Source organism: Bos mutus, chromosome 28 (assembly GCF_027580195.1).
Source record: "Bos mutus isolate GX-2022 chromosome 28, NWIPB_WYAK_1.1, whole genome shotgun sequence".
Taxonomy (NCBI): domain Eukaryota; kingdom Metazoa; phylum Chordata; class Mammalia; order Artiodactyla; family Bovidae; genus Bos; species Bos mutus.
This window is the reverse complement of record NC_091644.1, coordinates 19,828,167-19,853,177: the sequence shown is the minus strand read 5'-3', so window position 1 is coordinate 19,853,177 and position 25,011 is coordinate 19,828,167. Positions and strand designations below refer to the sequence as shown.

General features: G+C 51.3%; 1 protein-coding gene across 4 annotated transcripts in view; it reads left to right on the top strand.

Annotated features, from left to right (window-relative positions):
* Positions 1 to 23,683, top strand: part of TSPAN15 (tetraspanin 15) — a 53,754-nt gene extending 30,071 nt beyond the window's left edge. Inside the window, exons 2-8 of one of the 4 annotated variants that reach the window (XM_070364516.1) lie at positions 744 to 929; positions 2,190 to 2,264; positions 12,254 to 12,349; positions 14,799 to 14,915; positions 19,419 to 19,462; positions 22,519 to 22,635; positions 22,856 to 23,683. In XM_070364516.1, coding sequence (XP_070220617.1) covers positions 744 to 929; positions 2,190 to 2,264; positions 12,254 to 12,349; positions 14,799 to 14,915; positions 19,419 to 19,462; positions 22,519 to 22,635; positions 22,856 to 22,874 — 654 coding nt within the window. In that variant the 3' untranslated portion in view covers positions 22,875 to 23,683. Of the gene's footprint in view, positions 1 to 743; positions 930 to 2,189; positions 2,265 to 12,253; positions 12,350 to 14,798; positions 14,916 to 19,414; positions 19,463 to 22,518; positions 22,636 to 22,855 lie in introns of all 4 variants that reach the window. The other 3 variants (XM_005904224.3, XM_070364515.1, XM_070364514.1) reach the window with 3 other exon arrangements.
* Positions 23,684 to 25,011: the final 1,328 nt, after the last annotated feature.

The following is a 25,011-nucleotide window of genomic DNA, read 5'->3' as shown; positions in this document are numbered from 1 at the left end:
CCTCACTAAAGCCCTGCAAAAACCCTTGGGTGAACAGGGCAGAAATGATAGTCTTCATACCCATTTTTCAGATGAGAACACAGACTCGTGTGGTCCAGTGCTCGTCCAAAGCCCAGGGTTAGCAAGTGGCAGAGCTGGGGCTGCGGCCCAGGTTCTCTGATCCTCTAGCCAGTGGCATTTCCCCTGACTCACCAGTACTTCCCACCAAAGCAGCATTTCCAAATAGGGTCTGTGTTAATTTACTAGGGCTGCCATAATAGAGTACCACAGACTGGGCAGCTTAAGCAACAGAGGTTTATTGCCTCTCAGTTCTGGAGGCTGGATGTCCAAGATGAAGGTGTGGGCAGAGTTGGTTTTCTCTGAGCCCCTCTCTGGCTTTGCCAATGTCTGTCTTCTCTATGCATCTTAACAAGGTCTTCTCTCGGTGTGTCCGTGTCCTAATCTCCTCTTAGAAGGACAACATTCATAGTGGATTCAACCTGAGTTGTAAGACTTCATTTTAACTTCATTACCTCTTTTAAGCCTCAGTTTCCGAGTACAGTCCCATTCTGAGGTTCTGGGGGTTAGGACTTCAGCTTGTGAATTTTGGGAACACAGTTCAGCCCATAACAGGTGGCTGCACATCCGGTGACCTGGGGTGACCCCTCCAACGGCAGGCACCAGAACCCTCCCTTGAATCCTTTGTAGGAGAATCAAGCAACTGCAGTCCTTCTCCTCTCTCACTCCTTGTTTTCTTGCTGCAGTTGATCGGGGGCCTGGTCCTGTCTGTGGGGATCTATGCAGAGGTCGAGAGGCAGAAATACAAAACCCTGGAAAGCGCCTTTCTGGCCCCAGCCATCATCCTCATCCTCCTGGGGGTCGTCATGTTCATCGTGTCCTTCATCGGCGTCCTGGCTTCCCTCCGCGACAACCTGTGTCTCCTCCAAGCGGTGAGTCAGCCCCAGGCACCCATCAACTGGTGGTACTGGGGGTGTGATCCTTGGTGTCCCTGGGAGAGCTGGGAGACCACCCCTGAGCCCTCGGGCAGCCCAGTTAATCAGTCCTTGCCTCAAACCAGCTCGACTGGAGGGTTTCATGGGTCAGCCTGTCCATATTGGCCCAAGAGGGCTCAGCCTCCTCCACTTCTGCTTAGAAAGGCTGATTCAAAGACTGTTCTTAAACCCCATGTTAGTCTGGACTGTCTGTTGGAAGTGGGAGAAGGTACTCTCAGATGAGAGCAAGCAAAACCAAGAAAAGTTGTTGGTGGTGAGTCATTAGCTCATGTAACCAGCAAGCCCACCCTAGGTCCAGGGGTTTAGCTGATGCCCTTGGGCTGTCTCTCTTGCTGCCTCCCAGAGGATGCCAGGTGCTGTCCTCAGGTTCAATTTGCGACGGTCACCAGCAGCCTTAGGCCAACAGTCCTTATAGCTCAGGGTCCTGGGAGTCTTTCCTGGTAACTCTGGCCAAGATCCTAGGACTTTGATGGGACTGCTTGGCCAAGTGCCTGCCCTGGGGTCAGGGGTGGGGTCAGCCTCTCTGCCCCCTTACTGTGGGGTGAGGGATGGCTTCTCAACACAGGGGGTGCCAGATAGGATATCTGTTTACTGTGCACCCACATGTGTGTTTGACCTCATAGTTCCCCTTACCCGGGAAGCCCCTAAAAGCCCCTATGAGTGTGGTCTCAGTGATGTTCCCTGAGGCTGAAAGTTGTTGACATTAGTTTGGACAATGCTTGTTTCTGTGCTAAAGAGTGATATATGTACTCAGCCTGAGATGTCCCCTCATCTGCCCTTGGGGTCTGGGAAGTCACTTTGCAGGGGCTTTGCTGGCAGAGCTGGAAACGCTGCTCTAACCTGCCTGTCAAGACAGGCCTGTCCCCTCTGGGTCAGCCAGAGGAGGACCAGTGGCTGCTCAAGGTGTGGGGTTGGGGGAGGGGATTGTGTTTTTTCACCCAGACCCCACTGAGGACTTCTGGGACAAACCTCGATGACAGTCTGGCTGGGACAGCTGAGTCACTCTTCCTGATCACAGGCTCCAGCGCCGGGCTTTCCAGGAATGTCTGTCCACATCCTGTGTCCTCACAGGAGGAAGGGGTGAAGGCCCAGGAGCCCTTAAGAGCTCTGAGAAGATGATTTCCTTACTGTGCTTGACCTTGGAGCGGATGGCATTCCCCTTCCACTCCCGGTGACTCACTGAGCTTTGTTTTTCAGTTCATGTACATCCTTGGGATTTGCCTCATAATTGAGCTCATTGGTGGCGTGGTGGCCTTGATCTTCCGGAACCAGGTGGGCCTCTGGCACATTTATCAGTCCCGTGTATGCTGAGCACCCGCTCTATGTGCGCCCTGGGTTGCAAACTGGGAGTGCAGCGGAGAGTGGGCCGGATAATCCCTCCTGTGTCTATTGGGCTGAGGAGACAGGCACTGAACAGGTGGACCAGAAAACAAGAGAACAAAACAGGCTGATGGCAGAGCGCCTGGGGTGGAGGTGGGGAGGACGCTGATGAAAAGGAGCCAACCTGCTGAGGCTCAGGGGGAACAGAGGTCCAGGCAGAGGGAACCGCTGAGGCAGAAGGGAGCTTGGTGGGTTTGTGCACAGTGTGGAGGCTGCTTGGCTGAAGGTGAGGGATGGGAAGTGGGTAGAAGGTGAAGCTGGAAGAACTGGCCAGGGCAGATCATGTAAGGCCTTGGAATTTTTTTAAAAGGCAGTGGGAGCCTGTGGAGAGTTTTATGCTGGGAAGCGATGTGATCTGATTCACATTTTACTTGTTGCTGAATGGAGAGTGGACAGTAGGGAAACTCGCTGTGTGTGAGCCTTAACCACAGGCATGTCTTAGCCTTGGGATCCAAGGGTCTTCTTCCTGTTTCATGAGTCCCAGGAGAGGGGAGGGGAGATTCCCATCATATTGATGGAGTCACTGAGGCACAGAGAGGTTAAGAAGCCCTCCTAAGAGTACATAGCAAGAGGGAGGCAGCTCAGGGATGCTTTCCAATTTCTTTTCATTTCTTTTTTCCTCCGCTGCCCCAGCTTTACTGAGGAATAATTGACAAATAAAATTATGTTTAAACTCTACAATGTGATGATTTGATATATGCATGCATTGTGAAAGGATTGCCATAATCAAGTTAATAATACATCCGTCACCTTGAATAGTTAACTTTGGGGGAGGGGGTAAGATCTTAATCTTTAAGATCTATTCTCTAAGCAGATTGCAAATATATAATACTGTATTATTAACTATAGTCACCATACTGTTCATTAGATCCTCAGAACTTATTCATCTTGTAACTGAAAATTTATACCATTGACCAACATCTTCCTGTTTCCCCCACCTCCTGTCCCCTGACAACCACTTTTCTGCTCTCTGGTTCTGTGAGTTTGACTCTTTTTTAGATTTCAAATATAAGTGGCCCCATATAGGAAGTGTTTGTCTTTCTGTCTCTGACTTATTTCTCTTAGCATAATACCCTCAAGATTTACCCATGTTGTTCTAAGTGGCAGGTTTTCCTTATTTTTTATGGATGAATAATATTCCATTATATATATACATCCTGTATACACAAACAATGGAATATCTGTATCTATCTCACAAATTGATCCATTCATCTGGCAAACAGACCGGTTGTTTCCATATCTTGGCAATTGTGAGTAATGTTGGGATGAACGTGAGAGCTCTTTTCATGGCAGATGACTCTTTGAGATAGTAATTTCATTTCCCACGAGTGGGATTATACCACATATGGTAGTTCTATTTTTAATTTTTTGAGAAAGCATCATACAGTTTTCCATAGTGATTGTACCAATTTTACACTCCCAGCAACAGTGCACAAAGGTGCCCTTTTCACCTCACCCACATTTATCTCCTGTTTTTTGATAATAGACATTCTAATAGGAGTGAGATTATATCTCATTGTGGCTTTAGTTTGCATTTCCCTGATGTTTAGAGATGTTGAGCATTTTTTCATATATCTGTTGGTCATTTGTATGTCTTCTTTGAAAAACTATTCAGGTCCTCTGCCCATTTTTTAATCAAATTACAGCTGAACAACATGGATTTGAACAGTGTATATCCACTTATACACAGATATTTTTCAATAAATATAGTACCTGTATTTTCATTTTACAGATCTTTAAATCAACTAAGTGTGAGAAATGTGTTCAGTTTACAGAACTTTAAATTAACTAAGTGTGAGAAAAGTTTATGTTCAGTTAGAGATCACAATAAGTGGAGTCAAAAGGACTAGGGTTTGAGTCCTGATTGTATTTAAACTGTTTTAGCTTCCTGCCCTTCAGTGAGTTATTTATCAGTTCCTTTGTTTAGAGGCAGAGATAGCAGTATGCAGATGCTCAACTGTATTGGGGGTTGGCATCCCAATCCCTGCATTGTTCAAAGGTCAACTGTATTTTTTTTGCTATTTTGCAACTGTAGGGGTTCCATATATATTTTGGGTATTAACCCCTTTTCAGATATATTGTTTACAATTATTTTCTCCCAATTCATAGTTCACCTTTTTACTTTTTACATGGTTTACTTTTTAGCAGAAATGCTTTAGTTTAACATAGTCCCACTTATTTTATTTTATTTTTTTGCTATGGGCAACATTGCCTATATATTTGATGTCAGATCCAAGAAATCATCACCAAGACCAATGTCAAGGAGTTTTTTCCTATATTTCCTTTAGGAGTTAGTTCTACTACTTGAGGTCTTCTGCCACATTTAAGTCTTTAACTCATTTTGAGTTGGTTTTTGTCTATGATATAAGGATCCAATTTCATTCTTTAGCATGTGGATTTCCAGTTTTCTCAACACTATTTATTAAAGAGAGTCGGCATCTTTTTGGGAATTAGTTGACCATATATGTTGGGTTTATTTCCAGACTCCCTTTTCTGTTCCACTGATCTATGTGTCTATTTATATGTTAGAACCATACTGTTTTGGTAACTATAACTTCGTAATATTGAAATCATGAAATGTGATACCTTCAGCTTGACTCTTCTTATTCAAGATTGCTTTGGCTACTAGGGTTTGTTGTGATTCCATATGAATTTGAGCATTTTTTTTTCTGTATCTCTGAAAGATGCCATCTGAATTTTACAGGGGGATTGCGCTGAATCTATAGATTGCCCTGACCCATTGGTTGTCTTCCCAATTCAGTTTTGCCTCTTGTTCCTCCCTTTTCCTCTTTTCTGCTCTTCAGACCATCTGCTCTGGGCTGGCAGATCCAGGGTACTGGTTCATTTTTCAGCAGCGTTGAGGAGAGAGAGATGTTTATTCCATTTGCCCATGGGGATGCCTTTCTGTGCAGCCAGCAGGGCTCCTGGCTGCCCACAACTTTCCAGAGTTATGAGTTAGTACTTTACTAACTAGAGCCCAAGTCCAGGCCACGGTCAGCAGCATCAGTGTTTTAATAAACAATCTCCTAAGTGAATAGTGGTTCTCGTTTACAGGGTGCTTTCACAAAGATTGATGACTTATTTTCCTTGCCTGTAGCTCAACAGGGGCCGTGACACCACTCCTTTCCAGGGAGGCGCTAAGTAAAGGCGAAACCTCCAGGGACCTTTAGTCCTCACAGCTGAGGATGCCATGGGCTTGAGGTCAGGGCTGAGAGCTTACATTATCCCCAGACACGGAGGGCACCACAGGCTGAAGTGTGTTCCTTCTCCTTGGGTATTGTGTCCCCCCATGGAACTATGTCAGTCCAGGAAGGACCCTCATCGTCAGGGCTCTCAGCTCTTTGGAGGCTTATGATGGGCTGTGCTCTCATATGACAGTGATACATAATTCAAAAACTTAAAAATGAGATACAAAACTGTAAGTGTAGGGACTTCCCTGCAGTCCAATGGTTAAGACTCTGCTCCCAATGCAGGGGATATGGGTTCAATCCCTGGTTGAAGAACTAAGATCCCACATACTGCGCAGCATGGCCTAAAAGAAAAAGAGAGAAAGAAAGAAGAAAAAAAAAAAAAGCCCTGTAAGTGCAGTAAGATCTCCACAATGAAAAAAAAAATAGGCCTGGAAAAATCTGAAAGGAAATAGAAATATTAACATATTAACTCATATTTTCCCTGAGGGATGGGACTAGGGTGATTTTTATTTCCTCCTAAAATTTATATTTTTTTCCCTAGCTCCCAAATTTTCTTTTTCATTTTTTATAATCAAGAAGAAAAATACCATATAAAGAAAAATAATGTCCCTGCCAACAGTAATGCCATGTGATTTCGTAAAACAAGAAATGGGCCAATGGCGAGGATGGGGAAGGAGGAGCCTGGCCATTGATGGTGGGGAAAGAGATGAGGCACAGTCAAGGTCGGGTTCCAGGTGAATTCCCAATTCTAGTTTTTCTTCCCCAAGAGGAGAAGACAGATTTCTCTGAGTCACAGTGTAACAAGTTCAGTCTCCAGCCCCCCAGGCTACCTCTTAACTCTAAGAATCCACTTGTAGTGACAGATGAGGACAAATCATCAGGCTGATGACTACACACAGGGCTCTCAGGAAGGTACAACCATGGTCACCTCCAGGCAGCGAAAGATAAACAACTCCCAGGTGTGAGGCAGAAATTTTCTATCAGTTGCTGACCCTGGGCACAGTTTCTGCTGCTAGGCATGACCCAGGAGTTGGATTGAAGCAGCTTCTCTGCTTATGTAGGGTGGAGTGGCTGTGTGATGGGGAACTTGGTGCAGAGCTGGTGGCCCCAAGGATCCGGGCATTAAAAGCAGAAGTGCAGCACCCTGAACCCAGCAGTGGGTGGAGAACCTGGATGACTTCCACAGGTGTCTGGGTCTCACTGCTCTTTATTTTTTTTAATTAATTTATGTTTTGGCCATGCAGGGCTTGCCTGGTGGCTCAGTTGGTAAAGAATCTGCCTGCAATACAGGAGACCTAGGAAGATCCTGGAGAAAGGAATGGCTACCCACTCCAATATTCTTGGCAGGATAATTCCATGGATGATGGAGCCTGGCAGGCTACAGTCCATGGGGTCACAAAGAGTCAGACACAACTGAGTGACTAACACTTTGACTTTGGGCTTCTCTGTGGCTCAGATGGTAAAGAATCTGCCTGCAGTGCAGGAGACTTGGGTTCGATCCCTGGGTTGGGAAGATCCCCTAGAGGAGGAAATGGCAACCCACTCTAGTATTCTTGCCTGGATCTTACTTCCCTGACTAGGGATTGAACTCGCATCAGGGAAGCATGGAGTCTTAAGCACTGGATAGCCATGGAAATCCCCAGGTCTCTTGTTCTTGACCTGACATCACCCCAGCTTGCTCTGAGCCTCCCTGAAGGAATATTGGGGTGTTGGAGGTGCGCAGCTCCTGCCCATGTGTTCCCAGCGAGGCAGTGCTGAGCAGGGACACCCAGAAGACACTGGGCTGTGGCTGGTGTGTCTGTACCCATCCCTGGCCTCCTTCCCTCTACCTCCTGGACAAGTGGAGGAGTGACCTCTTTTCTGGCCTTGATTGGATGGTGCCGTGGTCACACCCAACATCAGCCAAGGAACAATGGGCAGCACCCAACCTGTTTATCTTGGCACTGTCACCAGCTGGCTCTCGGCGTGACTGTGAGGTTGGAGCAAGGAGAAAGGAGACAGCATGGCCTGCTTGTCTGGCATCTGAGCATATGTATCCTTCCCACCTGGAGCAAGTAGAGAAAGTTCTACACTAATGTGGACGGACTCCTGCAGCTGGTGCATCCCACTGTGGACAGCCGTTTGGAAGGGAGAGCTGGGCTCCAAACACCTGGGAAACCAAAGCATTACCTCCCCCACCATGGGGATTAATCCTGCGACTTCCAGCCAGGTGTGATAGGCTTCCCTGGTGGCTCATCTGCTCATGGTGGCTCGTGGTGAAGCATCTGCTTGCCACGGAGAAGACCTGGGTTTGCTCCCTAAGTTGGGAAGATTTCCTGGAAAAGGAAATGGCAACCCACTCCGGTATTCTTGCCTGGAAAACCCCAAGGACAGAGGAGTTCATGGGGTTGCAAAGAGTCAGACACAACTGAGGGGCTAACACACAGTCCAGCCAGGTCTGAGGAAGGGACTGGCAGATATTCCTGAGAACCTTGCAGTGTTCACACCTCTTTCTTTCTCACTCTTTGGGTTCCTCTCAACCCTTGGTTGTCTGATAGGGCCCATCTCAGGGCTGGAGCAGAGGCTGGGGTCTGGAGGCAACAAGGATGAGTCTTTACCTTCTGGGGGATGCTGAGGGGAGCCCAGAGATGCTGGCTTAGCCCAGGCACTGAGGGAGGAAGGAAGTCCGAGCCTGAGCACCCGCCTCTGCGTTGTGAGAGCTGAGCTGGCGAGGGTTCCCGCTGAGCTGCCGGCTACTGGGCCTCCCCAGAGTGGGCCCCAGAAGCTAACGTGAATCGATGGAGCCCGGCTGGCAGCATGCAGGAAACTAGGCAGCTCCGTCCCCAGAGGCCTGGTGGGAGGCTCCAGCTGCTGGCCCTTCCACTCCTCCTTTTCTGCTCCTCATCCTCCCATCCTGGGGCGCTGCCACCCATTCCCCGCCCCGCTCCAAAGCCTTATTTATTTGTTCTTCAGGCTTATAAAAGGCTTTATTGATGCGTCATTCATATACCATACAATTCGGGTTTCCCAGGTGGCTCTAGTGGTAAAGAATCCACCTGCCAATGCGGGAGACCCAAGAGATGAGGGTTCGATCCCTCGGTTAGAAAGATCCCCTGGAGGAGGAAATGACAACCCACTCCAGTATTCTTCCCTGGAGAATCCCACGGACAGAGGAGCCTGGTGAGCTACAGTCCATGGTGTCGCCAAGAGTTGGACACGACTGAGCGACTGAGCATGAACACCATTCAGTTCACTCATTTGAAGTGTTCATTCATACATGACCTGTTGATTTTAGAACATTTCCGTGGCTTTGAGAAAAAATCCGCCACCCCTGAGCTAGCCTCCTCGTTCATCAACAAACTGTCCGAGTGCCTCCACTGAGGGGAGTGATGCAGGGGCTTCGGGTATCTTTAAAACTAGATTGAAAGACAGACCTAGAAAGGGCAGTGCTCTGTGGCTCGAGTCTGGTAGCTTGAACAATGTGCTGTGAAAATCGCATGGTTTTGATGACCGCTTACTCTTTGTTTTATTTAGCCCGGGCCACATGCCTCTGAGGTCACGCCAGCCATTCATGAAAGGTGGTTTTCAGGTCCTCACTGGAGCTGCCCCACTGCATGACCTGGTTTAGAGCCGGGTGGGGGTGGCCCTGGGTGCGTTGGCCTCTGAGACAGCAGAGGAAGCTAAAATTTGCTTTTCCCTGCCGAGCTCCCACAGGACACGTCCTCTGAGTGGCTCCCCCAGTCCCTCAGAACATTGTGGAACATAGCAGCGCACTTTACAGTTGATTATAGTTAATTAATGAACCATACAACCCCCACCCCTGCAGGAACCACCCAAACATTCTACACGTCTCCCTGGTGTGGACACATCCATACACACACACAGACGTGGTGCCAAGGGCAGCACGCATGTGTAAGAGCCAGCACAAGCCAGAGAGCTCCCTGGTGGGAACGGGGGCAGCTGCCGCCCGTGGAGTCTGGGACCATCTGTTCTTCCTGTCCGTCCAGAGAGGCCTCCAGTGGGGCCTCCCTCCCCCGCAGGGTCCAGCTCAGCTAACCAGATGGAAGGCCTGATTTGCACAAAGAAGGCCTCTTTCGGCGTCCGCGCCTTTGGAAAATACCCAGAGACTGAGACGGTTTGGGGAGAGAGGTCAGGGCTGCTCACCAGAGAGCGGGGGAGAGCTTTTCCCCGTGGGGCTGCCGGGCATCCGCTCTGCTGCTTGATCTTCCTCCCCGCCCTGGGCCTCCTGCCCTCATCCCACCCTGGCCCCTAACCGCATGTGACCCCGTGGGAGGGCTGAGGGGTGACCCAGCAGAGGGACTATGAGGTGGCCAGTGGGCTGGGATAGGAGGGCCAGGATGGCCTGCAGTGCCTTGAGACTGAAGGGAAGCCACCTCACCCGCCATGAGTGTGGCCCTTGACATATCCCTGACTTTGGACATCACCCCCTGCCAAGAGCCCCTTACAGCATGCCATGTAATCCTGTGAGCTCATTCCCTGGGTGACAGACTGATCCAGCCTGGTGTCCTGTTTCTTAGACACCCCCAACTATTCCCCAGCTGGCTGGCCTTTCCCTTCATCATCACCCCAGGGAACAGGCACCCAAGACTGGAAAGGCTGCAGGACCTGGGGACCTCTGGGAAGGGTGGACCTGAGAACCAGGCAGGTCCCTGCTCTGCCCAGGTCGGGTGGCCAGCAAACAGCTCTTCCCCTGAGCCCCTGCCCCAGGATCCAGAGCCAGACCTGGGCAGGGCGGATGGCCTGTTACAGGGGAAGAGGTCTGGCCTGGTGCCTCCTGAGGCTGGCGTGATCCTGAGCGATGTCTGCTCCTGAGCGGTGATTATCATCAACAGAGGGTTTTCCTTCTGACCATGGAGACTGGTTTCCTTGAGCCAGTCTGCTTTGTCACCTTGGCTTTGAGCAGTGTGTGAATGTCAGGAAGGAGGTGGCTATCACATCCTTGTTTCTCTCTCCCTGATACTGGAGATAGTTTGGGGAGATGGCCCTGAACTCAACCTTGGGTTCTTGGCTTCTTAAAGTATATCAGGATGCGATTTTGACTCTTGATTCCAGCATCTCTCTGCCAGTGATCATGGGGTGACCTTAGACAAGTCACATTACCTCTTGGGGCTGCAGGGACTTTGGGAGGGGTCCCAGATCCAGGAGTGGCTCTTGGACAAGACTTAGGGTCTTGATTTCTTTTGGGATTAGCCATTTTCCACTGATGACATGATGGGTATGAAGTGGTACTACCTCCTGGAAAAAGAGAAAAATCTATCATAATAATACATAATAATGCTATGTGTCTGGCATCGTGCTAAGCGCTTTCGTTGCTCTAGTTTGTTTGAGTCTCAAATTCCTCTGAGGCAGAGGATCCCCACTCCCACCCTGTAGGGGAGGAAAAGTGTCAGTCACTCAGTCGGGTCCAACTATTTGGAAGCCTGTGGACTGTAGCCTGCCAGGCTCCTCTGTCCATGGAATTCTCCAGGCAAGAATACTGGAGTGAGTTTCCATTCCCTTCTCCAGGGGATCTTCCTGATCCAGGGTTCAAACCCAGATTTCTTGGATTGCAGGCATATCCTTTACCGTCTGAACCACTGGAGGTCCAGAAGTTAATTGATATTCCTGAGGCAGGTGTGGGTGCAAAGACTGTTCTTGACTATGAGGCGTGACAGCCCCTCGCACCTTAGTCTTTGATCTTTGGCGCTGGAAGGTGTCTTAAAGACAGGCTTGCATGACTGATTCACAAGTGGGGAGCTGAGAGTGGAGGAATAGGGTGGGGCCTGCAGTCCTAGGGTGGGGCCTGGAACTCAGGACCCTCTTGTCCCCAAGAACCCTGAGGGCGCCTCCCCCGGGAATCGTCTGGCTCCAGAGCTGAGAATGAGCCCTTTGTGCCAGCACAATCTCTGATGATCCACTGGCCTCCCTGCTCTGAAAGCCCCGATTGTCACTGTGAGTGTGGAGCTGGGCTGCCCACACTCCCGCCCCGTCCCTTCCCGCTGTGGGGCCTTTTGTGCTCCTGGATCTCGGCACAACAGCCGGGCTGTTGATCCCGAAGGCCCAGCGTGACTGGGAGAGGGTGGCCGGCCAGCACCCTTCCCAGTGGGGATTGTCCCGGTCCGAGAGGGAGGTGGGCCCTGTCGTCTGGGCCAGAGCACTGCAGTGACAGAGAGAGGCCCGAGGGAAGTCAGGACACCTGGTTTCCAATCCTGGCTGGGCCCCTAACCAAAGCCGACACCTGCTTGGTGACCTGGGAAGAGTCAATCTCCCTCTCTGGGCCTTTTCATCTGTAAAAGAAGAGCTTATATAGGAAAGAAGTGTGGAGAGGGGGCTGGAGGGCAAAGGGAAGGTTCCAGTGCAGGCCTGTCTTTGGCTACAGTAGAAGGAGCATCTGGGCAGCCAAGCCCCAGCCCTGGCCTGGCTCCTTCAGAACGGTGTCCCCCAAGCAGGGCCTCACCCTCATGGGGCCTGGGTTGCCTGATCTGTAAAGGAAGGGGGTGCACCATTCCTGCCTCTGATGGGCACTGGGGACATGGAGAGGGTGCTGGTGCAGGAAGGTTGTGGGTGGGAACGGAGGTGCTCTGTGCAGGTCGTTGGGGGAGGCTCCCTGGGCAGGTGGGCTCTCTGGTTCAATCCTGACTTCTGGGAAATCTTGGGTTGGACCCTGGGGTCGTGCACTCTTCCTCCTTTATAATTTCTCTGTCTACATAGACCATCGACTTTCTGAATGACAATATTCGAAGAGGAATTGAGAACTACTATGATGATCTGGACTTCAAAAACATCATGGATTTTGTTCAGAAGGAGGTGAGTCAGGTGCTTGGGGTCAGAAATTTGCCTCCCACGTCCTTTGCTCTGCCCACCCTCCTCTGCCCCCAACTTGGGACCCTGCTCAAGAGGGTGGGGGTGAGGGGTCAGGTGGCTGGCCAAGTTCGGAGTTGAGGGTAGGCCATGGACAGCCGCCAAGGGAGGGGATGCCAGGGCATGCCTGGTCCAGCATATACTTGCCCTGCCCATTCCTTTCCAGCTACACAAACCCTCCCCTTCTGAAAAAAAGAAAAGAAAAAAAGGTCAGAGGGAGCTACAAACCACGTGGCAGAGTCTCAGGGTGCCTCTTGTCAGTGGGCAAAGAATCTTCTTTGAGGTGGGAATGACCTCCAAGCCACCCAATTCAAAATTCCCTCTGCCGAGACCGTTCAGGGACGGGGAGCTCCCTCCCTTGCCAAATCAAGGACAGCCCTGGTGGGGAGAGAGCTCTTCTCTGGTTCCATTTACCCCTGCACAGGAAACAGAGCAAGTCTTCTCCTTTTCTCCAACGGCACTCCTTTGAACGTGATGATTGTCATCCCTCCTTCCCACGGTCCACCCAAGTCTGTGGGTGAAGCAGTAATAGCAGTGCCTGCTGCCCTCGGGGCTTCTACACACCAATCTCACTTAGTCCTGAGCCTCAGGTTCCACACCTGCCCCAGCGGGATACTGATGGTCCCTTCTACTTAGTGTCACTGTGAGATTTGCCTGGATTTATTTCAGAGGTGGTTAGAGCAGGGCCAGGCATGTGGTGAGACTAAAGCAGTGTCAGCTGGGGTGATCATTGTCTGCCTGTCCTGCTAGGTGAGGATGAGTGGAGGCAGCGCTTCTCGGGACATGACCTTGGGGGCGTCAGCTGACCTGATCCCCGTGATAGCCCTCAGTGGGGGACCAACATCTCCCTGCACCTGGGGCCATCCATAGTGGCCACTCCCTTGGCTCAGGCCTTCTCTGTAGTCATAACAGGTGCAGCCTCTGGGAGGCCTTTCTCTGCCAGGGATGCGTCTGCCAGCTCTGGCCATCGGGTGGGGCAAGATGTTTTTATTGGAACCAACCTTCAGCTGGCTTGCGAATTTCATTTCTCCCAGGGTGGAATGGCGGGATGACTCATGCTCACTGGGCACCTGCTTCAGGCCAGGTCCTATGCTGTGTGCTTCATGCTTTGCTTGTCTCTGTACTTCTCAGCTCAGCTGTGCAAAGATAGCATTGCTCTTCCTGCTTTACAGTTGACCTCTGAGGCCCAGAGAGGCTGATTGACTTGCCCAGAGCCACAGAGCATGGAGTGGTGGTATGAGGATTTGAATGCTGGCCTGTCAGATGGCAAAATAAATACTCTTTGCATTGAACCCCACAGAGGCACTTCCTGGACCCCTAGACTGATGGCCTGAAAGGCTCTGTGGAGACTCTGGAAGGGCATCTTCTTTGTTTCTACTAGAACCTCTGACCATATCATTCCCCTGGTTAAACCCTCCAGGAACTTCCTGTCACTAAGGATACTATCCCCGTTCCCTGCTTATTCTGGCTGACAAAGCTTTCATGGTCTGACCTCAACCCCTCTACTCTTGCTCACTCTGCTCCAGTTTTTACGCCTGCTGCTGAAATATCAATACAACTAACTCATCTCTGTGCGAGGTCTTGGCATGTCTTGACTGTTTTTTTCCTGTTCATATTTCCAATTAAATGAGATCTCCTCAGGCCTTTCCCGACCTCCCACCTCCTTGCCCCGTTTGCCGTATCCCTGGTACCCAGCACTGCCTCACACCTTTTTCACATGGTGGTCCTCTCCATCTCCCTCAGGGCTGTGGCGCTTTCCCTCCCCCTTGGTTTTCGCGCACACAGAGCAATGCCCAGCACACAGCAGCGGCCCAGTGAAGTAACTGCTTCCCCCAGGCGTTGGCATCTGTACAGGGGGACATGCAGGGCAGAGCTCAGCCAAGGGGAAAATGACGCCAGCTGTGCCATCACTTCAGTCCTGAGCCCTGGCCAGGGTGTGTGTGTGTGCCCCTTTGCTAAGGGTGGGGCAGGCAGAGCTGGGTGGGTGAGGTTCAGGGGCCCCATTGTGGGGCTCCCCTGGAATCCTAGTCTCTGGGACTTTAAAGGCCAGGTCTTGGGGTGGAGCATCTGCACTGGGGATGTGAAGATGGAGTCTGGTTGGCAAGGAAGTGCTTTTCCTCCAGTGTTTAGTCACCACCCACTATCCCACCAAAAGGCTACCCAGCCTTGGCTTGCATGCCTCCCCAGTGACGGGGTGCTCACTACCTCCTGGGCCACCATTCTGCTTTTGTTGAGCTCTGACCTGTAACGATGCCTCACATGCCCCCATAATGCCCCCTACCTGTGTGACCCGCGTCATAAATCACATCGTCCCCTGGCTGGGCCGCTCCCTGCTGTCTGCCTGGGGGCCTTGGTGGTGACAGCAGCTCTCTTCCCCACTTGCTTCCTCCTTCAGTTTAAGTGCTGTGGCGGGGAAGACTACCGAGATTGGAGCAAAAACCAGTACCACGACTGCAGAGCCCCTGGGCCCCTGGCCTGTGGGGTGCCCTACACCTGCTGCTTCAGAAACACGGTATCCACTGCTCCGGGGGCCTCCTGGCTGGTCAAACGCTTCTCTCACCTTTCAGGACAGGGGCGGTGGGGCTGGATAGGGGGGTAGGCAGGAGGTGGTGGTCCTTGCCAGGGCGAGGCTTCCTGAGCCTCAAGGGCTACTGAATGGGGTGAATCTGGGGGTAGAGGATGGGGAAGACTGGTCTTATTAGCAACGGCTGTTGATATCTATTGAGCACTTACCACGTGGTGGGCTGCTCTGGGTTCTTTAGTTGTTTTGACTCGTTAAGTCCTTTCAACAACCCACTATACAGATGAGAAAACTGAGGCACCAAAAGGTGAGGTTCTTGGCTCAAGGTTGATAGAGCTAGGATGAAATTCAGGCAGCTGTTGTCAGAGCCGTGCCCTGGACTACTGTGCACGCCAGGTGAAGAGTAGGAGACAGTCCAGGCCCGGGGGGCTTAGCAGGGTGGCCGGCTGGCAGCCATAGCTGGGGGCCAGGGCAGGGCCTGCACTTTGAACGTTGCTGGTGGACTCTGGGCTTGACGTCCTGGCGATCATCAGCAATGAGGTGCTTGGAAGCGGTCTGGTGATGTAAATGCCAGCCTCCGCCTCTCCCCAGTGGGATCCTCTCAGCTCTGTTGCCTCCTTGGCCACTTGGGAGGCTGCCCTGTGCCATTACTGCTAATAAATGAGAGGCTTGGTCAATCCTGTGTTTGACTAATGTGTCCAAAAGCTGCCTGGTTTCTGGATTGGAATGAGGCGGGGAGTTTTGCAATTACTCATGCCTTGAAGAGTCATGGAAAATTTCTCTTCTGATGTCTCCACATTCTGTGCCCACTGCTGGATTCTGTAAACTGGGCAGCTGCTGGTGGGGGTGGGGGCCTCACCCATGACTCAGGGAGGCAGTGCCAAGTGCATGAGCCCTAAAAAGGCTGGGCCAGGAGGGAAGGTTTGTTTGGAAGTTGGAGCTGCCATTTTAGGGTAGCTCTTTGTGCAGGGGGAGTGCTGAGGAGGAGCCCAGGGTTTTCAGAGAGGCCTGTGGAGGGGGCGGGGATGACTCTGAACTTCGTCATCCAAGGCAGTGGCACCTGAATGTCCAAGCTGAGATGTGAAAGCCCAACGTGCATTCGTTCATTCATTCATTCATTCAACAGGTATTTACTGAGGACCAGCCAGATGCAGTTGTGTGTTCTAAGGATACAGGAAACACACAGAGAACTCTGCCCACATGGAGCTGACATTCTTTCCAGTGGAGAAAACTAATAAGCAAAATAAATAAGTAAAAGAGATAATATTCTAAGAGATGATAAATTCTAAGGAGAAAAATAAAACAAGGGCATGGAGGATTGCATTTTAGATACTGAGAAGGTTGGTTCTCAGTAAAACCCTGAAAGAAGTGAGGGAGTAAGCCATGCTCTCTGGGGATGGGAATTCCTGGCAGAGAGAAGGGCAAGTGCAAAGGCCCTGAGGTGGGACCTGCCCTTGTGAATTTAAGAAACAGCACAGAGACCAGCTCCAGTGTGGCTGGAGCAGAGTGAGCTTGGGGGAGGATAGTTGTAGATGAAGTCAGAGGTCATGGGTCATGACCCTGAAGGTCACAATCAGGACTTTGGTTCCCTTGAGTGTCAATAAGTCAAGTGACAGGGCTTTAGTGGACGAGTAGCAGATCTTCCTTAGGCTTTACCAGCACCACCCCGTCTGCTGCGGTGGCAGAGATGACCTGGGCAGTCCGGTTAGGGGCTAGTGCAGTGATCCCAGTGTCTCAGCCAAGGCTGTCTGGAAAGTGGGCCCTGAGATGCTGGTTAGTGAGCAGGAAGCTTAGGAGGAGGTGTGCTCAGGATTGACACCTGTAAGGGAGGGGATAGCAGCTGGGCTGGGCAGAGGGAGAGGTTGAGCAATGATGCAGTCTCAGTGGGCGCCTCAGCCGAATCCATGGGGATGTCCGGGGATGATCCTGCAGAGTTGTCCCATATTGGGGTGAGATGGGCAGGCCTTCATACCTCCACATTCAGCAGGCATTACGTGAGTTTAGTGTTTCATCCAGGAAGGGACTTCCTGGCTTGTTTAGCAGAAAACAGAATCAATAGGATGTGTGTGTGTGTGTGTGTGTGTGTGTAAAGAGATTTATTATAAGAAATTGATTCACAGAATTATGAAGACAGGCAAGTCCCAAGATCTGCAGAGTGAGTTGGCAAGCAAGAGCCCCAGGAGAGCCAATGGTTTACTTTCCAGCGCGAGTCCACAGGCCTAAGAACCAGGAGAGCTGATGGTGTAGTTCCTGTTTGAGGCTGGCAGCCTCAAGGCCCACGAAGAGCTGATGTTTCAGTTCAGGTTTGAAATCAGACAGGAAGAATTCTTCCTTACTTGGGGGAAGGGTAGCCTTTTTGTTCTATTTAGGCCTTCGACTGATTGGATGAGCCCCACCCACATTAGGGAGAGCAATCTGCTTTACTCAGCCTACTGATTTTAATGTTAAAAATGCCCAGAGTAATGTTTGCCTAGATACCTACATCAGTTCCCCTCCACCTCTGGGGCCTAGAGAAGAGTTTTTTGGCTCCAGGTGTAAGGGAGGCCTCTGCCATAGCATGTCTGTTCCCCAAGGGCAGGAGCTGTGGTTCTGCCTCCAGGTCTGGAAGCAGCACAATGACAAGTAAAGTTACTCTTGTCACGGTCTTACGTATCATACAGTTTCCTTATTTATTATGTTCATCGCCTGTCTCCCTTCCTAGAATAAAAGTTCCATGAAGGCAAGGATCTTACTTTGTTCTTCTGTATTCCCAACTTCTAGAACAGAGAATGGTACATAATTGATGCTTTGTCTGTTCAGTAATGATTTAATGAGTGAACAAATTAGGCAGGAAGCACCTGCTCCCATCCAGCCCTCATACATCTACTACCCAGGCTGGAGCTTCTCCACTGGGGTCATGTTTATGGCCTGGAGGGGCCACTGATACTGACTGAAGTGAGGTGGATCCTGGGTGTTTTGGGGTCTGAGGGTTCCTGGGGGACAGTCTAGACTGAAGGAGGTTATTTTGTCCACACATCAAGCCTTGACATTTAGACTGATCTAGATGACATCTGCAGAGAAGGCAATGGCACCGGTCTCCAGTACTCTTGCCTGGAAAATCCCATGGACCGAGGAGCCTGGTGGGCTGCAGTCCATGGGGTTGCTACGAGTCGGACACGACTGAGTGACTTCACTTTCACTTTTCACTTTCATGCATTGGAGAAGGAAATGGCAACCCACTCCAGTGTTCTTGCCTGGAGAATCCCAGGGACGGGGGAGCCTGGTGGGCTGCCGTCTATGGGGTCGCACAGACTCGGACACGACTGAAGCGACTTAGCAGCAGCAGCAGCAGCAGATGACATGAGGTTCAACTCATGTTTTTAGAAAGAGTAGCAGCCCTCCTTGACTTCCAGGGTCTGGGATTGTGTTCAAGGTCAGTCCAGCCAGTGTGCCCTGCCCTTGGACAATCATTTTATGTATATATCTCACTTTATATTCAAAACAGCCCCATGGGGTACATTCAGAGATTATGATTGCTTTATTGAAGAGTCCAGGGAACCTGTCCATTCATTCATTCAACAAATCCTTATTGAGTGCCTCCGTGTGCCTGTCCCTTAGCACCACACCTAAGGTTGGTCACAGAGCTCCTAAGTGGCAGAGCAGGGCCTGGACTGGGCAATGTGATGCCAGAGCCCACACTGGCCACTCTGCCCTCCTACATCACTGCTGGCTCCTGTGGCACCCTGATCCCACAGTAGCTGTCACTTAGATGTGGATGGGTAGGACACTGAGCTCTCTCTCACCTTCTAGAAAGCAGCAGAGGAGACGCCACAAGGGCTCAGGCTGTGATGGGAAGTGCCCCTGCCAGCCCTGTGACCTAGGTTAGCTGGGAAGAGATTTGATGAGCCCAGGGCCAACCACAACTTCCACCGTGCCCAGATTAGTCAGCAGCTGGAAGCTCCTGAAGGCAGCTGTCTTCCCGGGCAGGAGGTTGAGCAGCCCTACTGGCGGGTAGCAGTCTGCAGGGTCCGGGAAGTGTGGTCAGAGGCCTGGCCTTGCCCTCAGGTAAACCCCAGCTGGCCAGGGGCCTGGCTGCGGTCTGGGATTTTCTTTCACAAGAGCCAACAGACAGGCAGCAGCCCAGTCCTGACTTCAGCACATGACCATCTCAGCAAAGTGAGGCTCTGGCGGCTGCAGCAGAAGAGCCTGGGCTGTGCCCTTTCCTCTGGGCTCCTAGCCTGTCACTGGTGGAGCAATGGGTCTCCCACCCAAGACGCACAGAACTGGTCTTCCCACCTTGTCTCCCTGGGCATTTCTTGGATCCAGAAGATTAAGATGCAGACTTGAACCAGGCAGCTGGGATGGGAATCTCAGCTCCATTCATACTGGCTAGTGCAACTCTCCATGCCTCAGTTTTTTCATCTGTAAAATGGGGGAGTTGGGGGTGTGGAATAAGTGTCTTCTGCAGTAATCACCATGTAAGTGTTAGCTAATACACATTTCTGTTTCAGACAGAAGTTGTCAACACCATGTGTGGCTACAAAACTATCGACAAGGAGGTAATGTCTTTGAAATTTCTTTTCCCCAGAAAGGCTGCTCTTCCTATTCCATCCCCAGGGTGATCGGAGGGGCTTCCAGGGGTGAGGCTCCTGGCTGTTGAGATCTCCCAACATTCCTGGCTATGAACAGGAGCCAGGGACTGCCCACGTTTTTTGCCCCTATCTAGACACAGAAGGACTTGGGGAGCCAAGAATTCCCCCCCACTCCAGGTTGGGAGAAGCTGGCTGCCAGAGTTGACTGAGCAACTAATGTGTGAGGCCACCATGCCCTTGTCAGTGCCCCCAGTGTGTCCCCATGCCCAGCTGCATTCACCAGCCCACCTCTGCCCTTGGAGCTGCCAGTTTGCAGATACACACTGGCTCCCTCAGCCTGGGACCCAGGAGTCCCTGGGCGAAGAGAGTCTTTGGCTGGTACCTCCTGGGTCAGCTTCCTGGGCATTTCTCCTGGACTTGGAGAGAAGATGGGGTTGTGTTGAGAAGGGAGCTAAAAATAATGATGACTTGAGATGGTCTCTGAGCACTGTTTCACAAACTGAGATCCCCAGACTAGCAGTAATAGCACCCCAAGGAGCTTGTTAGAAACGTGCACTCTTGGGATGGGGCCAGTGGGTGACTCTGACAAACATCTAAGATGCTGAACCACAGACTAGCAGTGGTTCTCCAAACACGGGACCCAACGGCTAGTTTTTATAATAAACACTTGGTAATGCCCTATTTGGGCTTCCCAGGTGGCACTAATGGTAAATAACTCGCCTGCCAATTCAGGAGATGTAAGAGATGCGAATTTGATCCCTGAGTCGGGAAGATCCCCTGGAGGAGGGCATGGCAACCCACTCCAGTATTCTTGCCTGGAGAATCCCATGGACAGAGGAGCCTGGCAAGCTATAGTCCATGGGATCGCAAAGAGTCAGGCACCACTGAAGTGACTTGGCATACACAATGCCCTATTGTTTTTTGTTATTCCAAAATGACACTCACAGATATTATAACCTACCTACCTATACACCTGATTTCAAAACAAGTGGCATAATGATTTGAGATAACTGAAAGTAGCTCAGTCACGTCCGACTCTTTGAGACCCCCACGCCCTATACAGCGCATAGAATTCTCCAGGCCAGAACACCGAAGTGGGTAGCCTTTCCTTCTCCAGGGGATCTTCCCAACCCAGGGATCGAACCCAGGTCTCCCGCATTGCAGGCAGATTCTTTACTGCCTGAGCCACAAGGGAAGCCCAAGAATACTGGAGTAGGTAGCCTATCCCTTCTCCAGTGAATCTTCCCAACCCAGGAATGGAACTGGGGTCTCCTGCATTGCAGGTGGATTCTTTACCAACTGAGCTATGAGGGAAGCCCCTGATTTGAGATAAAGGGAGAAATAACATAAAATGATTTATAACCATATACTGTATTTCAACATGTACATGCTTAGGTGCTAGATAGATACAGCAGAAGACAGCAAAGTTATCAGATGTTTGCACTGCCAGGGGCTTCTGTTGCCTAGGAGGGGTGTTGTGTGGGCAACTTGCATAGCATGGGCATATTTTTTGCCATGGACATGGTTTTTAAAATGGTGAACAATTCTTGGATAAAGTTCCAAACAAAATTGAATATAATTATCCCTTCAGATCAGATCAGTCGCTCAGTCGTGTCCAACTCTTTGCGACCCCATGAATCACAGCACCCCAGGCCTCCCTGTCCATCACCAACCCCCAGAGTTCACTCAGACTCATGTCCATCGAGTCAGTGATACCATCCAGTCATCTCATCCTCTGTCATCCCCTTCTCCTCCTGCCCCCAATCCCTCCCAGCATCAGAGTCTTTTCCAATGAGTCAACTCTTCACATGAGGTGGCCAAAGTACTGGAGTTTCAGCTTTAGCATCATTCCCTCCAAAGAAATCCCAGGGCTGATCTACTTCAGAATGGACTGGTTGGATCTCCTTGCAGTCCAAGGGACTCTCAAGAGTCTTCTCCAACACCACAGTTCAAAAGCATCAATTCTTTGGCGCTCAGCCTTCTTCACAGTCCAACTCTCACATCCATACCTGACCACAGGAAAAACCATAGCCTTTGCTAGACGAACCTTTGTTGGCAAAGTAATGTCTCTGCTTTTGAATATGCTATCTAGGTTGGTCATAACTTTCCTTCCAAGGAGTAAGCGTCTTTTAATTTCATGGCTGCAGTCACCATCTGTAGTGATTTTGGAGCCCAGAAAAATAAAGTCTGGCACTGTTTCCACTGTTTCCCCATCTATTTCCCATGAAGTGGTGGGACCGGATGCCATGATCTTCGTTTTCTGAATGTTGAGCTTTAAGCCAACTTTTTCACTCTCCACTTTCACTTTCATCAAGAGGCTTTTGAGTTCCTCTTCACTTTCTGCCATAAGGGTGGTGTCATCTGCATATCTGAGGTTAATTATCCCTTAGTTTACCTATTTCTATTTCTGTAGAATTCAATGTATAGTAAAGCCAAGCAGAAAACACTGGTTTTTATGTCCCTGGAATTAGGCTTTGGGCTCAGATAATTATGGATGGGTTGTCACCCATCCAGATGCCCGGGGGACATCTATGAAGCAGACAGTCTGGGTGGCTGTCCCTCGAGAAGGATTGCCCTGAGCTCTGTAGTCCTTCAGCCCCCACCCCTATCTCTGTGACAAGCTTAAGTTCCACCACAATGTCAGCAGGCTCTCTAGGGAACAGTACTGCCTGTTGAAAGGCTTCCCCGGTAGCTCAGCTGGTAAAGAATTCGCCCGGAATGCGGGAGACCTGGGTTCGATCCCTGGGTTGGGAAGATCCCTTGGATAAGGGGACGGCTACCCACTCCAGTATTGGGGCCTGGAGAATCCCATGGACAGGAGCTTGGCAGTCCAGGGGGTCGCAAAGAGTCAGACACGACTGAGCGACTTTCACTTTCTGTTGAGACCCTGTGGTTTAGAGTCAGCTTCTCAGGTTGCATATGAGAAACCCAGAGAGGCTGAGGGACTCGCCTGGGCCTGGGATGAGTGGCAGAGTTGGGACTGGGGCCGCCAGGCGGGCGCTCAGCCAGGCTCCTCCCCGCAGCGCCTCAGCGTGCAGAACGTCATCTACGTGCGGGGCTGCACAAACGCAGTGCTCATCTGGTTCACGGACAACTACACCATCATGGCGGGCGTCCTGCTGGGCATCCTGCTCCCCCAGGTGGGCTGGTCCCCCCTCCACCAGGGAGGGGTGCGGGGGTGGGGTGGGCAGGCTGTGGGCCGCGATGGTGTGTGGCTTGGTGATTACAGAGTGCAGAGGAGGGACAAAACTAGGGTGAAGAGGGCTCGGGTACGCTGGGCTCAGACGGCGTGGGCTGGGGGGCTGGAAAGAGAGGGCGAATGGCCCAGATAGTGACACCCACCGCGCCCCTTCTCCTCAGTTCCTGGGAGTGCTGCTGACATTCCTGTACATCACCCGGGTAGAGGACATCATCACGGAGCACTCTGTCACCGACGGGCTCCTGGGGCCCGGCACCAAGGCTGGCGTGGAGGCGGCAGGAACGGGGTGCTGCATGTGTTACCCCATTTAGGGCTGTGGCCTGAGCACCGGCTCCAGAAGGACCGTGACAGGACAGCTCTGCTGAGGCCGCGTCGGGAGGCAGATGGGGGGCTGGACAGGCCTGCGGCTCCTCTCTCCATACTCAGCACTGACCAAAGCCCCGGCTGTGTTTGCTCAGGGCTCCCGGACTACTGCGTGTCGGGAGGCAGAGCCATGTCCCAGCTGCGGGACTCTGTGTCTGCCCAGCCCGCTGGGCATGGGGAACCGGGCGCCCCTTCTCCAGGCTCCGGCCGCTGGGAAGGGGGAGCTCAGTGCTGGCTTCAGGCCCACTTCATTTCTGGTAGTGCCTTGGCCTCAGGGTTTGGGCCCTTGAAGGCAGTTTTGTACTGACTTGTAATCGGGGAGCGAGGAGACACATGGCCCCGTGGTGAAGGAGGGGAGGGGTGCAATCCCCGGCCTCCTGTCCTTTGGCCTCACTCCTGAGGCCAGGGTGGGCCTGCTTCTCAGCCTCCCAGGTGCCTTGAGCCCTCCCCAGGGCTGCTGCTTTGCTGACCTGTTTTTTTACATGATTTTTGTAACATTCATTTTGTACACTGTTAATAGGACTTTCTGACTAATCAAAGCTGGATGTTCCCCGCCCCCTTACATTCTTCCCTCTCCAAGCCAGTTCATTAATCAGACAATAAAGATGTGATTTTTTTTTTTTTTTCTGGTGTTTCATTTGTGCTGTTTGGGTCAAGGGTGGGTGAAGAAAACCTCAGTTTGGGCTTGGAAGTCCCTCATTGGTGCAAAGATTGAAGGGGGGCCATCCTGGAGCCAAGTTTTGGGACAGTGCAAGACACTGAGGCTGGGAGGAGGAAAGATCACCGAGGCTGCCTGCTCCCTGCCTGGAAACACCTCCCCCATCCTTTGGTGTTGCTGCTTCAGGAAATGGCTTTTCCCAGCTGTACTTGTGGGCAGGGCATGGAGCCTCTCCTGCCTGTCATTCCTGCTAAGAATTCACTGTGGGACCTCAGGGAAAGAGGCAGTGATGACAACCTGTTTTACAGACTGGGAAACTGAGGCCAAGCCACTGTGGCATGAGTCTCTACTTCCAGGAAGTGGAACAGATTGAAACTAGGAAAGTCAGGAGTCCAGGAGGGAGCAGTGCCCACAAATCCGCCTGTGGCCATTGGGCTATAGAATTAAAATGATTCTCCGGCTGTAAACAGCCCATTGTTCCCAGGGCCTGGGGTGGGGCTGGACATTGCTCATCATTAGCAAAGGGTGGTGGGTGCTCGTCGCCCCCTGCTGGAGACGGCAGGACCTGCATGATCAGCCCTCCCAAGCCTTCCTGCCCCAAGACCTGGGTTCTAGATTTGCTCTGAGGTTCTTGGAAGCCAGAGCAATAGAAATAAACAGCGTGAGCCCCAAACCTGAAAAAATCAGTTTAAGAATGTTAAGGGAACTGCCCATCACACCCAGCATTTACATAGTGGCCATATGTACAAGCCTGCATTGTCTGACATGTGGGAAAGGGCAGAAGAGGGCTATTTTTTAGAATAATAGCAAGCACATCAGTGAGCACACTGTCTCAGAAACTTGTCTAAACACAGATGTCAACTCCTTTCACCCTTAGCCGCTGTATGTGGTAATTCTTGTTATCTCCATTTTATTGATGGAGAAACTGAGGCATGTTGTGGTTAAGTATCTTGCCCAAGGCACACGCTGGTAAGTGTCAAAGCTATGATGTAAGCCCGGGTGGAATGTCCCTTGCACTCAGCCCCTCTGTCCCACTGCCTCCATTGCCTCATGTGGACACATGGTACTAAGCATGAGAAACCAGTGATAGTTGCTACTCCAGCTGTCTCCAGCGGGTGGTGATTGCAGCCACTGCTGGAGTCTCTGCCTGGTCCCCATTGGGACCAGTGCACCCAAGACCAGGTCAGATTCTGTGGCTGGTGGCCTCATGGCTGCTCTCTGAGGTTTCTCTCTGTGCTCAGAGCGGGTGGCAGCTGCCTCGGGGACAGCAAGATGGCAGAGGCATTGAGGAGGCTG